Consider the following 13,923-nt stretch of genomic DNA (forward strand, 5'->3'; position numbering starts at 1 on the left):
TACCTTACAGGCATTGAGATGTTTCCTTTTTATTCTGTTTTCAAAACTCTACTTGAGCTTTCATATATTCATGGTTCATCTGTTACATTTCATAATGAATCATTAGAAATGTGCTACATGTTAACATTCAACACTCATTTAGCTGAAAGCATATCTGGTTTCTTTTTCTGTTTCTGTCTCTATCAGACCAGAAGATTGTCAGCTGTCATTTCTACCTGCAAAAAGCTCAAACAGCAGTTTTTCTGCACACCGGTGAGAAACATATTAAGTCTGTATTGTGCTGTAGAAGTAGTGACGTTTCCTGGGAGTTAACACAGGCAATTATAGGGGAATTAAGCTGATTTCAGAGAAACGTACCATAACCCTGACTGCTGATCATAATATTACTGGATTTAATCATTTTAGTGTTTAAAAAAATGCTAACTTAAATTAATTGCTTCAATTGGTAAAGAGAAATTGAATCAAGTTGAGCCAACTTTATTTATTAAGTTTTTATTTCACATCTTTCTTTTTTTTAGAATATGACCATCTGTATAAAATACATAAACTGTGCATCTTCTTCAAAGCAGGAACATATGAAGTGAGATTAATATTTTAAAGACGCTATTATAAAGCATTTCATTATTATTTATTTTCTGCAGTAGTATTTACACTCTATCTACACTCATACTTTTCAAAGGTAAAATGAAACTGTCAACACTGGGTGGCGCTGTTTACAACGAGGATATGATGCAATTTCCCAACTTTACTGCTTATCCCTAATCACTGGTCAAACTGACTTAATTTGACCAATCATTTTTAAAAACACTTTACTAGTATCCAGAAAAATGGTAAACTCTGTTGATAGATGTTAAAGTGATGTAAAATGATTAAATTTGGGGTAAAGAGTGATCATAAAAAAAAATAAAAAGTGGTTTTATTGGGTTTCTCTTAACTGTTTTTCCTTCTCACAGAGACCAGGGCAAAGATCCAACAAAGAAGCCAGACTCAGGTTAGTGCAGCACTTGTTTTTTTTTTTTTGCAAGGGTAAATGTGAACTGAAAACCAGAGCTGGTTTAATGTGCTATGACGTTTAACAAGGCCATCTTTAATTTGGCGTGATGTGCTTGGTCTATATAGAGATGGAGGAGTCTTGGATAACCAATCAGGGGTTGTACCTAAGCATCAGCATCATGTCTATCCCCTGCCTGAGTCCACATGCACCTCAGGGATTGGCGCCAAACACCAGGTACACCACAACTACTCTAAGACAACCTCAGGATGTTTCTGCTTCTGATGGCTCTCTTTTAAGTTCCTGTGTTTGTTACAGTTTAGACAACGGCAGCGCCTCACTGATTGCAGTAGGTAATGCTTCCAGGTCAGAGTTCATCAAGCACCTCAAGAGGTACAGCAGCTCTAGCGGACAGGTGAGGTAGCATCAACTATCCACAACACACTCCAAGAATTTCATCCTTAGGATCTATGTATGGCCATATTAAGTACTTTAGGCTTTCAACATCTAATGAAAATCAATACCCTTTCCAAATCAATAATTCCTTCTCTGCTGAATCTGATTTATTCTCAGAATCATTAAACTTGTGTAACAATATTTTCAGGGTTTGTTAAAAAACGAAGATGGTTTCTATCACATTTAATGACATACTAACTTCATTGCAATTAGGAAAAAGCATAGATACGATCCATTTTATTTTATCTCTAGAATATAAAAAAAGGATCCTTAAATGTCTCAGGAATTACATTAAAACAATCTTACTTGATCCCATGTTAGTGTGCAGATGCTTTGTCTGCATCGATAAAGATCTAACTCTCTTTTCTGAAGTGGCTCAAACATCCTACTTTAAGGTTAATGGTGCTTTTAAATATAATTACATTTATAGACTGTGACACTGAAAAAATAGAAATCTAAATAAATCATTTTTTCTTAAAATAAGTGTGTTTTGTCTTAAATTGAGGAGGTAAGTGAGGCACTGCCAATTGGAAAATAACTGCATTGTCTTATTTCCAGTATATATTATCTGATTATTTTATATTAAAAGTAAAAATATTCATTGGATTGGCAAATCATCTTATTTGCCTAGTTAAATTAAGGGTGTATGCAATTAAGTTAAGAAATATTAACTTATTTTTAGATTGTTTTTGCAGAATAGAAAACTAAAATGTGATATAATGGCAGTTAAAGTCTGCAGAAAAAAAATAAATCCTAATTTCATATTTAAAGTCCAACATTTGAAATTTAGTCCAGAGGTTTTGATTTTATTTTGAAGTCTAATGATGAAAAAGTGCGCTATTCAAACCAGTATTATAAAACTAAACAGGATCCAGTCAGGAGCCAACCTTTTATCAGTCAGTGACCACATCTTAAAGCTCAACCTTTTGCTCTGGAAAAACAACACAGTTACATGCAGATTAGCCTGATTTAGCCTGGCTTGAGAGACTCAATGTTAACCCACTTTCTAAATATACTGACCCTGTGCCACCGGCCAGCAAATTAAAAAGCACGCTAAACTGAGTGACCTACATTTTGTTAGCCTTCATGCAAAGAGTAAACACATCAGCTTCAAATATACAGGAGGAACGTCTGACACATGAATGTGAGGATTTTCAAACCAGATTGTGTTACACTGTGTTTTCATCCTTGAACGGGACTTTCTCGGTAAACAGGTTTCCTCAAATGTTTTCCATACTTGGACAGCAGAAACAATTAAAGAAAAATACTAAGCATCTTTTAATCAGTAAAATGGATCCCACGCATTATTCTATTCTGTTCTCATAAACTCTAGACAAAGGCACAATAAACCTAAAATCAAAGATTTAAATACTTATGAAATCATGTAAACTTTAAAATATACATCACATAGAAAGATGTTAGAGTATATCAACACATATAGGCCACGTTCTAAAAAGTGTTTAGTGTCATGCTTTCAATTTAAGATAATTTTATAAGATATTGCAAAAGAATGGAAATAGTGACAAACTTCAACTATTATATCAGAGAAAAAATGTGTCATAGTCTACATATTTTAGGGTTTAAATGTGCTTAATTAGAGTTTCCATTGAATTTAGGGGGGGAAACAAAGGTTTTTGACCAGGATTTTGTTATAAACTGTTATAACGCTTCATCACAGGATCTTTTTTTATTGTTTTAAATCAGATTTACACACAGATGGAGACTCATTGCTAGTCTCTGCTGCCCCCTGTTGGCACATCAGGTCAAGAAACAGATGATAAGTAAATAGGAAGGAATTCAATCACCTCAGCTCAAAAACAAGCTGCTTAAGGGTTTACCAAACTCCTCAGTCTTCCTCAGCTTAGCTCTGACACACTTACAAACACAGCAACCTTCTGACTGTCTGTCTGCAGTTCAGCTTCCCTTTTGTGGAGACACACTCAGTGTCAGAGGTGAAGATTCGGCCCCGCTCACTGATTGGCTGGTCTGAGGAGGATAGTGAGGAAGAGGGAGACTCCAAAACTACACCCATCATCCAGTCAGAGCGAGCCGCTTTCCCTTGGAACATTGATGGAGAGCTGGTGGAGATCGCTAATGATGTGATCATCAGGTGGGAATACCCATGTTGTCAGGAATAGAAACCCAAATCACTGCAGGATTCATCAATGTCTTATCTAAATATAGGTTTGTCTTATATTGCCTAATGGGAGATTTATTTAATATTTACATCATATGACTTAGTTACAGGTCCATTAAAAAATGAGAGAAGAAAATACTTTCTGTGTTTAGAGGTTGGTTCACCCCAAAGTGTCTTTTTTTCCCCCCTTAAGTTATAGAATGATCCTCATCCTTGCATAATGCATCCACTTTAACATTTCTATCCTTTTCACTTAAATTTAAATGAGCCAAACTCATTAAAAGCTGAGCAGAGTAATTCTGGATGCAAAGCATCTTCCAAACTGTTGACACCTCTGATAAAGATCTGAAAAATGTCAATAACCCTGAACATTTTTTTAAATTTTGGAAATGCTTAAAATCAAATGTTTAATGTAAGAATTTAATTGAAGGGAAAATATAACAGATCAAGAAACATTGTATTTTGTGTTTTTGATTAAGAAATTGTTGATTAATCAACTCTTCCCTACCTTTACTTGGCAAAAAAAGGATCAAATTGGAATTACACAAAGTTTAAAACTGTATGGATAGCAGAGGATCTTCATCAGCATAAAACACAAAGATCGAATTTCATTTATTCAAGCCTCAAAATGAGAGACAAGTGAACAATGTCATTTAAATAAGGCATTTCTGTTTTTCCTCATAAATATTAGCAACTTTAGCTGTCACTCAAAATTAAATCAGACATTAAATAACAAAAACATCAATGTCTCCATTATTGATCTAATTTAAGTAATAGAAAAAAGTTTTTTCTGTTGCTTGACAGATGTTACTTTATCTGTGACGTACATTCAAACCGCCGCCCCCTCTGCTTTTGTCCAGGGTTCATCCGAGGCTCATCACTCTGTATGGAGAGGAGGTGGATGAGGCAGAGTCAAGCATCACCTGCAACTGCATCTGAGACCAGCGACTACTGTAGCACCGCTTTTCAACCTCCGGCAACAAGGAAAACAAGCCCAAAACAAAAAGGTTCTACCGGCAATGATGTCCTATATAAAGCGGAATAAAACTGTCAGCTATTTAACAGATAAACATTTACAGAAAAAATGGCCCACATCATCATATATCTTCCACCATACCTAATAGTGGCCACCAGTTTATCCCTGAGGCTTTAATAAATATAAAAAGAGTTGAATAAGGATTAATTTATGCTTTAACAAATGTTTACAAATACTGTTTGACAATATGTTTTATTTGCAGTAATCTTTGTTAGTGTGGGTTTTTAAAACACCCAAGAAGTATTTGTGTTTTTAAAATACTCACATTTTTTTACTGAATATTTCTCAATGGATTCTCTTTTTGATATTTGATAATTTTTTGTTCATAAATGAAAAAAGCATAGTGTTTAAATAAAAAAAAAACTTTTATTTTAATAGAGTAATGACAAAAGCAGTGAGACGCTCCAGTGCAGAACAAACTTTCATAAAAGGCTAGCACAATAAAAATGTAATACAACATTCAAACACTTGCGTGATGTGTATTTGTGTGATGTGAAAAACAAAAGGAAAACGGTTGTTTTAACATGCTGCATTCACAGAATACAAGAAGCTAAAACAGCACCTTAGATACATCAAAACTTTCTAAACACCCTTTTCAGGTAAATATTCATTTCTTTGGCGTAGTCAGAAGGTGATTCGGTTTAACAGCTTTTTTAATAATCATTTTAATTTCAACACATTGTAACTGTTAGAATACTTTATAAGTTAAATTAAGTTAATAAAATCCTTTAAAATGGCTAGGTTATTATTGTTTCTAATAAAGGCTTCATAAGAATAACCATTTTTGTATCTGCAGCTGTTTCATTGCACACCCTGTGGACTTGCTACAGTTTGTTTACAATAGGAATGATTATTTAGATTTGTTTTCCTTAACACCATTGTTTGTTTTTTTTAACACAGTTGCGAAACAGGAGGTTTTTCTGCATGCTGAGTTGTCATTGACACTCTCAAGAAGACTAGCTCTGCATTAACAAGTCAAATGTGTCATGATTGAAATAATTCTTAATCTAGATGTGCCATTAAGACAGCAGGGCCCCATTTTCCAGCATTTATCTGTGTCCGCCTATCGGAACGCGCTTGTTGTATTGCTTCCCTTTTCCTGCACGCTCCTGCAGCTCATTTCCTTCAGACGCTTGGACTGCAGTCCAGTGTGTGGCAGCAACTGTTGGACGGTGAGTCTGTGCTCTCTCTCTGCTGACCAGCAGGTAAACTAAAGATGAACCAATCAGAAGCATGGTTCCCATCCCCTGAGATCACCAGAAAAGTCATTTGATTTGGTTCTTCTTCAGTGTTTGCACGCGACAAAGGATGCATCATAACCTTTTTAGCAAAGGTTTGACAGTTTTAGTTCTCCATCCATCCATCCATCCATCCATCCATCCATCCATCCATCCATCCATCCATCCATCCATCCATCCATCCATCCATCCAGTGCTGTGGTCTCATCAGAACATGTAATGGAAAATCTTAAGCAATAGTATCAGGTTTAATTTTTTTTTTTTTTTTGTGAAGGCACATTCAGTATACCAGTTCAGGTGCATTCAGGACTCTTTCACCATCATCCATCTTTGCTGCAAAGTTTCTGCACAGCTGAGGTGTGAATTCCACCCAATGTCGATGCTAAGGCGTCCTGGTGAGAGGCAGCAGCCGCTGTTAAATAGAGCTCTCCCTCTTGTTTAGTTTGGGAACATAGTCCCAGCTGTCCCTGTTTATTTCCTCCTGCTTCTTGAAGCTTCTCTTAAAGAAACCAGCCTGGGAATCAGACATAAAAACAACAGAGTTGTATACATAAATGCATATCCAAGCAGATTAAATAAATGTATCCTAAACTAAAAATGGATAACGAGTGATTAATTATTAATTACCTTCCACAAACACCAGATGAGAGCTGCCAGGATGAGAAGTCCCAATACTAAACTGACAACGACAATGAAAATCTTCACAGCCATCGAGGGTTTCTGGGTAAAAACTGCCTCCACCACCACCTGGAATATATAAACTTGTTTATAACAACTAGAATTTATAAAGCCCTGATTTAAGATCTGGAGCTGTTTTACCTTTTCCACAGGTGGATCTTTAAGTAGGACGGTGTGAGGACCTTCTCTGGGAGATAATAAAGACGCTGTGCTTTCCACCCGCATAACAGGATGACGACCCTGAGACAAAGCAGGATTCGTTCAGAACATGTAAACAAGCCTGGTTACATATTATCAAATAAATCTTGACACATTTAACTTTCCAGATATCCAGATATGCAACACTCATTTTCAAATATAATGCATCTTTTTAACATGGTTTGTGTTGCAAATGATTTTCTAAACAAATTCAGAGTTGGGTTGGGTAAAAGGTCCCCTACATTAAGGAATGTCAATCCAACATATCATTCTAACATTTTTGGCCTAATGTTGTTTTACTGTAGTGTCGACAAACATTACCGGAGCTTGGAGGAGCACAGCCGGGTTCAGGCTGATCTCCAGCTGGATGGTAGCATCTCTCCCTGCCTCCAGGTTACCGAGACGACACACCAGCTGCTCACACAGATGATCTCTGCGGCCACAGTACTGCACAAAAACAAATGTAAAACATTTAAATCCTGTCTGACAATTTAGTCGTCCGGCTAAAGTGACAATATGTAGAAGTGGCCCTTAACCAGAATCTACCAATTTTCAGCTTCATCTGTTCCAATAGGTGATCTTTTAGTTAAAGCATCGTTCCTTCTACAGTGTTTACGTTGTTATTGAGGGATGAATCAGTGTTCGCTCTTTTCATTATTATTGAGGTAATAAACATTAAAGTGATGTGAGACACAGAAACCAGAATTTTCATCAACGTGTTAGAATGTGTCTGTAATAAATTCACAGCATGAGAGAAAAATGGTAAATAGATGCCAAGATAAATAATAAAAAACAATGTAAAGTATTTTGTTTTAGTTTGCAGTTTTTTCTTTTAAACTGAAGACAGAAATAAACCCAGAAGTCCGGTTAAAATTGCAGAACTTTCCGAGTTTTAAGCTGCAAACGTTACTTTAGCTTCCTAAAAAACGCTGTTTCATTCTCTTTTCAAAAATAGTGTAATTTTTGCAAATCAGGTCTTAATAAAAGTTTACAGAATTCCATATCATGCCAAATTACAGGTATTAAAGACAATGGAATCAGCAGCTTTTCTTTAATTCCACTGTATAGAGTCGAGCTGTCATTTTGCAGTTGGGACTTACCATTGTGCGGGTGCTGGTGGGAGAGAAGAAGAACATCAGCTGTTTGATGAACGAAGTTTGAGGAACATTACAGTCCTCTTCAACCAGAACCGTTTTGTCACTTATTGAGCATGAACCATGTGATGACTGAAAAAACAAAGAGGTAAATATTTTGTTAAGATGTCAGCAGGGTTTATTTCCACAGTCTACATGAGGAATGATAGAAACGTTATTTCTATCATTCCACAGGCCTACCTTCAGGTCGATGACCTGCAGCAATCGGTGTAGGTGGGGTGCAAGGATTTTTGGCACAGCAATCTGCACCACAGTATTTATCGCCTTACTGGGACCAGAGTTTATCACCTGCACAAAAGAGGATTCAGGTTTATTTTGATTTGGTTAAATTACCAAACATGAAAAGAAGAAAGTAAGAATACAAGTTAATATGATTCTGGTGTTATAGATTAACCTTAAATATATATTCCTGTATTAGAAAAACAATTTCCCTTTATAATATATTAAAACAGTTCCCAACCTCAGTGTGCCTTTCATTCTGAACACACATGTTAACCTACCTTGTATGTGTAGTTGAACTTTTCAGGGTAGCAGTCAGCTGGAATTAAGTCTTCGTCTCCGAACACAAAAGAAGATGGGGTCACAAAACTGCAACCGCAAAGACAATTAGTCACACTGTAGTGGCAGCTAGCATATCTAACGCTTTTCATTCTGTATATTTATTCTTTCTATAAACTGTAATATAAAGTTAATAAATTAGTATTGGTAGAGCTGACTGACCCGTGGATGCTGACGCCGACTCCATATTTCAAGGGAAGAACAAGTGTGAGGCTGTTATCTTGGAGGAAGTTCTCCATCTCATAGTTGGCGCTGCATGGTGAAAAAATAACATGACATTTAATGCATCTTAGTCTATAAACTTATGACAATCTAGTCTTAGAGTTGAACTTAGGGGATAAAAATACGGTCTGGTTGTCTTGTAGAAAAAAAGCTGGTGGTCGTTACCTGCTGGTGTTGATGTGGATGTTAATGTCACCAGGCGTGCTGTTCTGATTGACGTCGAACAGAAAACTGATATTTATCTGTAAAAAAAGAAAACAAGGACACTAAATGGTCACAAAAACACAAGCCAAATTCTTTAACCCTGTCAAACATGAACCACAAAAAGAAGTATTTTTTTAAACTAGAGTCTTAATAGAAAATTGTGTCAATTGCAAAAAGAAAAATCTAAGTAAGATTTTTTTTTTCATTTGTATCTTTAGTGATACATCAGCATTTTCTGTTCACTACATGCATCTGATTGTAAACATCAGTTTTTCTTTTAATAAAAACTACTATCACATTGATTACAACTCATGAATCTACAGTAATGATAGACTTAGCCTACAGGCTTCAATTATTATTTTACAGTCATTTTTTACAGTCACCCCATATTTAATTCTTAATATGGGGTGGGTTCTTTGTGCATGGAATTTGCATGTTCTCCCTGAGCATAAGTGGGTTTTCACCGGGCACTCCGGCTTCCTCCCATAGTCCAAAAACATGACTGTTAAGTTAATTGGTTTCTCTAAATTCTCTGTAGGTGTGTGAGAATTGTAGCTAGTCCTGTTTGTCTCTGTGTTGCCCTGCGATGGACTGGCATTCTGTCCAGGGTGACCCCGCCTCTCGCCTGTAGACAGCTAGAGATAGGCACCAGCACCCCTCGACCCCAGCAGGGATAAGCGTGACGAAAAATGGATAAATGGATTGAATTCTTATCATGTTAAAAAGGATTTTTCCAATATATGTTTAACTTCAACCGATAACCTGTTCATTATTTGCTCTGATAATGAACCAGGCTTAGAAAGTCTCTCGGTTTGAAATCTGCTAGATGTTCTTATGGATGATAAAGGTCCATCTTGCCAGATATTTATACCACTTGAAGTATAATTGTTTACTGCATTTTACAGGGATTTATGCTGTGGCTCAACACACAGTATTGTATAATTGTGAAATTAAAGGAAAATGTCGCACGTTCTTTTTTTTTTTCTTTACAAATAAACATGATAGGACTGGTGTATATTTGTATTCATACTCTCTGAGTTAATACGAATGAAGTACAGCTCGATGCTGAAAATATATTTCTGTGAATTGGACAAAGACTTTTAATTATTACGTTTTCTCCATTTTGCAATGATACTCTACCACACAGAAGAAATAAAATACAACTCATGTTTTCAGCAGAAATGCAAGGAAATGTGAAACAGTGTAAAAGAGTGAGAATATTTTTTGGAATGCACATTTCTAGCTGAGCATGCACTACTATTAGCGCTGCATGGATCCAAACAGTAAATAATTACCTGGGAGCTGGCTGGCAGGATGAGGCTGGTGATGCCGCAGTCGATGCTCACGTCTGTGGCGTTCACCTTCTCTGTGACGTCACAACTAATCACGTTGTCCTGCTGCTCATACAGAGATGGATAAGGGTTCTTTATTTGGTTTAATACAGACTAAAGTGTTAAATTGCAGAATGAATAAACCATGAAACTCTGACTTGAGTTCCCTGGTTTCAGCGAAAGCAATTACATCTTCCAATGTGGTTCAAAAGGAACCGAGGAAACCTCAGGAATTAACAAGAATTGAAAACCAAACCAAACAGTCATTTCTTCCTCCTTTTGTGAGGTGTAAACTCACATTATGCAACACTTTGATGAAGTGGATGATGTTTGGGAATCTCAATGTCACTCGTGGCAGGAAGGCGTCATCTCCGGCGTTCAGCAGAGAGGTTTTCAGGATGATTTGTCCAGAGCCGAGAGCAAAAAAACTCTGTTGTCTGTAAACGAACCACAAGTGCAACATTTTATCCTTTGACACTATATAAAATCTGTCTGTAGGGGCACTTATTTACATAGTGGCTTCATCTTAAATCTCTTTCCTATTCTTTTGTCTCCTCTGTGAGTCTTTCAATCTGCTGCTAACCTTCACCATTTTTGACAGCAGCTATGGATGGGAATCCCCTTTTCAAACTCTTGAATATCTGCAACAATCTTGACATTTGGTCAGATGCAAGCTTGTATTTTTATTATTATTGGGAGCAATTTATCTTATCAAAGTTCATGCTATTGGAGGGGGAGTCAGTGACAAATGTGCCATTATAGTGGTGACAGATATTCTGACAGAAAATCTGATAGAAAATGATTAAGTATCTAGTAAGCAGCAGATGGGTTGATAAAAATGGCTGAGGTAGGAGGAGATGGGCTGAGTTCCTGTTACTGTGGAGGTTCAAGGCTTACTTTGAAGCAGCAGCATAGACCACACCTTGTTTTTCTCTTGTCCACTAAGAACAATAAACTAAGGCTACAGCTCAGCTCATTCAAACCTAAACATGAACAGATCAGCCAAATGTTGCCGGGTCCAAGGAGTCTCTATTTGAGCCTGTGGATGGATCAGAATTAGCTGTAGATTTAACATAGAAGCACTGATCCATCCCGCCTGGGATCGGTGGTTCAGGTTGCTGTAAAATACCATTTTTAAACAACTGAACTTTAAATAAACACCCCTTTAAGACCACAGGGTAACCACGGTCTGATGGTTACTTCCAACATGCAATCAAATCATCTCAATCTGGTTTCTTCAACATGATAATAAACCACTGTACTCCCCTGATCTCTGCAGTCAGCAGATCCAATGCTAAGAGAGCACCAACAACTTCAAATAAAATCTCTTAGAGATTATTACTAACACCGTGTTTAATTCACACTACTGGGATGCAATCCGGTACGAACAGGTCGGACCCAAAAAGGTGACCAATGACTATATATACTTTATATATACATCTTTTTCTGAACCACAATCTATAAATAAAAGCAACACATAAGTGATGTAATGGATTCGTCCTGCTGCTAATTACCGTCATGTGTTCAGAGGGGGAAAAAGTCCCTGTTTTTGTGTTATTGGAGAGCTGAAAGGCTCATTTTGTTGGCCTTGTTCATAAAGCACAGCACAGCTGACCCACTGCAGTGACCTGTGAGGCTTTTTCACTATCAATCTAAAATAAGGTTGTGGTTTTAGTTCACTTCAACATATCTGTTTCTGTTTGATTTACACAGAAAACCTGTTGTGAACGCTCTGCATGTATGTGTGTGTGTGTTTCCTTACCCCGGTAGCACCAGTTCACTTGAAAGCTGCATGTTGGTTGAACAGTTCACCAAAGAGCAGAAGCGTGCGAACTGAGTCTGACACAGAGAGAGAAGCATGCTGTTTATGACACCAGTAACAATGAATGAATGCAGAAGTCAGAGCAACTTCACCGAGCATCTTCCAAACAGCTACTGCGACCCCTGACCCTGAAGCTACAGACGATTAATAATAATGATCTCATGACTCACTCCAGCTGTGAATTCCTCTTTCTTAACTGTTTTTTTTTGTGCTCTGTGTTTGCTAGTCAAGGAGAAGTAAAGTAGAAACACAGGAGCAGGATGTTAGCTAATGTGCTGCAGGCACTGCAGCTGTGAACACATCTGGGTAAGCAGCAGGGTATACTCTTAGGTATCTGACTTTAAAGCAGCTGTTTTCTCAACTTTAAATCCAGTTTATTAATGAACTGAGATGACGGCATTCTAAATTACTTCTATTCCATGAAAAATAAAAAAATCCTGACATATTTCTTTGCATATAAAAAGAAATTCTGAAGGTTTGTGCCATAACAAAGACAGCTTTGCTCCTTTGAGGCTACAAGAAATAAGGAATCTTTCTCTATGTTGATTAAACTTTGAAGAATCTAAACTTTTTTATTTATGTATTGTAGTCAACACGTGGACTTCACTTTAATCATAAAGAAGCGGTTCATTACTAGTGCATTTTTATTGTGGAATCTAACTTTGTAAAAATAAATTACCCATATTTAAATAATGCTAATCAAATAGTAGCTGTATAAATATAATAATTTTAACCAGTTTAGTGTAAGCAGGAGAGATTAAATATTTTTTACCATCATTAAGAAAATATTGGGGCTTTTATTCCAAATAGTACTTATAACTTTTGTTTTATCCCAAACTGAGTCCATATTAAACCACTGTAATCGCTCCTTTAAAGTATATAATTATGCTAATCCAGTTTGGGTTACTTTACACTTTTACAGATAAAATAGATGAGTTTCTGTTTGACATATGTTGGTACCTGGTTGGTGACGGTGTTACGATCCCCTGTGCTCTGCTGCAGAATTGGTTTCAATGGAGGCAAGGCTTTGGAGGTGCTTCTGTGGCTGATTTTTTCTTTGAGCTGGTAGGAAACTTCAAACTGAATAGGGGTGTAAATGTCTTTAACATCTTTCTGGAAGTGGGAAAAAAAAGAAAAAAAGGGAAAAATTGAAAAATTCAAACTAATTGCTAATCCTGTGGGTAAACTGTATGATATTTTTTTTTCCTCTATTGAATTTTTGTGTCTTACCCTTTGGTAAACAACATGTGTTACACAGGTGTGGTGGCCAGGCCGTGCCTTCAAATGACCCCTCGTGCTGTTCGATGATCCATTACCGTGGAAATAGAAACGGTGAGGGAAGGATGGTTTATGGAGGATGTCGGAGGTCAAATTATACTGAAGCTCTGGGGAGAGAAAAGCATAAGTCTTCCACATAAGTAAGTCATGGCTAAACGTTAAATAGATTTAACTATTAAACCTTCAAGCAGAGTGTATGTTTATAATTTCTATTAAATATAAAATAAATTGAAAAAATGAGTCTGAGTACAAGAATTTACACACTTTTCTTAGCATTAGGATTCAATGTACCTATTGCCCCTTTAAAATGTTTAGATGTAACATGGAAGCAGATCGTAATGTTGAGGCAGACTGTCGGATTACTGAGAGCTTGACATAGCGCCGCCTGCTGGTCCACCTGCTCCGGTAGAATCAGAGAAGCTTTCACTTGAATCACTGGGCGGGTCCTAAGGAGTGCAACAGAAGAAACTCTAACGACTGAAAGCTACATGAAAAACAGAATCACAACATTCTCCTGTTGTCTTTAGGAGATAATCATTATATATGCATATAGACAGATTTAACTATATATATATATATATATATATATATATATATATATATATATATATATATATATA

At 36.6% G+C, this 13,923-nt stretch overlaps 2 protein-coding genes across 3 annotated transcripts in view; one reads left to right on the forward strand and one right to left on the reverse strand.

Annotated features, from left to right (window-relative positions):
• Positions 1-4,566, forward strand: part of cerkl (ceramide kinase like) — a 38,818-nt gene extending 34,252 nt beyond the window's left edge. The window contains exons 9-14 of one of the 2 annotated variants that reach the window (XM_015400247.1): positions 187-252; positions 954-991; positions 1,120-1,228; positions 1,310-1,406; positions 3,361-3,557; positions 4,445-4,563. In XM_015400247.1, the coding sequence (XP_015255733.1) occupies positions 187-252; positions 954-991; positions 1,120-1,228; positions 1,310-1,406; positions 3,361-3,557; positions 4,445-4,523 (586 nt within the window). In that variant the 3' untranslated portion in view covers positions 4,524-4,563. Of the gene's footprint in view, positions 1-186; positions 253-953; positions 992-1,119; positions 1,229-1,309; positions 1,407-3,360; positions 3,558-4,444 lie in introns of both variants that reach the window. The other variant, XM_015400248.1, reaches the window with a different exon arrangement.
• Positions 4,567-6,116: 1,550 nt separating this feature from the next.
• The window catches only part of itga4 (integrin subunit alpha 4), a 19,687-nt gene continuing 11,880 nt past the window's right edge, over positions 6,117-13,923 (reverse strand). The window contains exons 14-28 of the mRNA XM_015400249.1: positions 13,595-13,749; positions 13,256-13,410; positions 12,986-13,138; positions 11,966-12,042; positions 10,502-10,640; positions 10,168-10,269; positions 8,834-8,910; positions 8,609-8,698; positions 8,389-8,476; positions 8,069-8,176; positions 7,835-7,960; positions 7,056-7,181; positions 6,678-6,776; positions 6,486-6,605; positions 6,117-6,372 (exon numbers count right to left, since the gene is read on the reverse strand). Of these exons, the coding sequence (XP_015255735.1) occupies positions 6,274-6,372; positions 6,486-6,605; positions 6,678-6,776; positions 7,056-7,181; positions 7,835-7,960; positions 8,069-8,176; positions 8,389-8,476; positions 8,609-8,698; positions 8,834-8,910; positions 10,168-10,269; positions 10,502-10,640; positions 11,966-12,042; positions 12,986-13,138; positions 13,256-13,410; positions 13,595-13,749 (1,714 nt within the window). The 3' untranslated portion in view covers positions 6,117-6,273. The remainder of the gene's footprint in view (positions 6,373-6,485; positions 6,606-6,677; positions 6,777-7,055; positions 7,182-7,834; positions 7,961-8,068; positions 8,177-8,388; positions 8,477-8,608; positions 8,699-8,833; positions 8,911-10,167; positions 10,270-10,501; positions 10,641-11,965; positions 12,043-12,985; positions 13,139-13,255; positions 13,411-13,594; positions 13,750-13,923) is intronic.

The sequence above is a fragment of the Cyprinodon variegatus genome, unplaced genomic scaffold (genome assembly GCF_000732505.1).
Source record: "Cyprinodon variegatus isolate N-32 unplaced genomic scaffold, C_variegatus-1.0 Scaffold1088, whole genome shotgun sequence".
NCBI classification, from domain to species: Eukaryota; Metazoa; Chordata; class Actinopteri; order Cyprinodontiformes; family Cyprinodontidae; genus Cyprinodon; species Cyprinodon variegatus.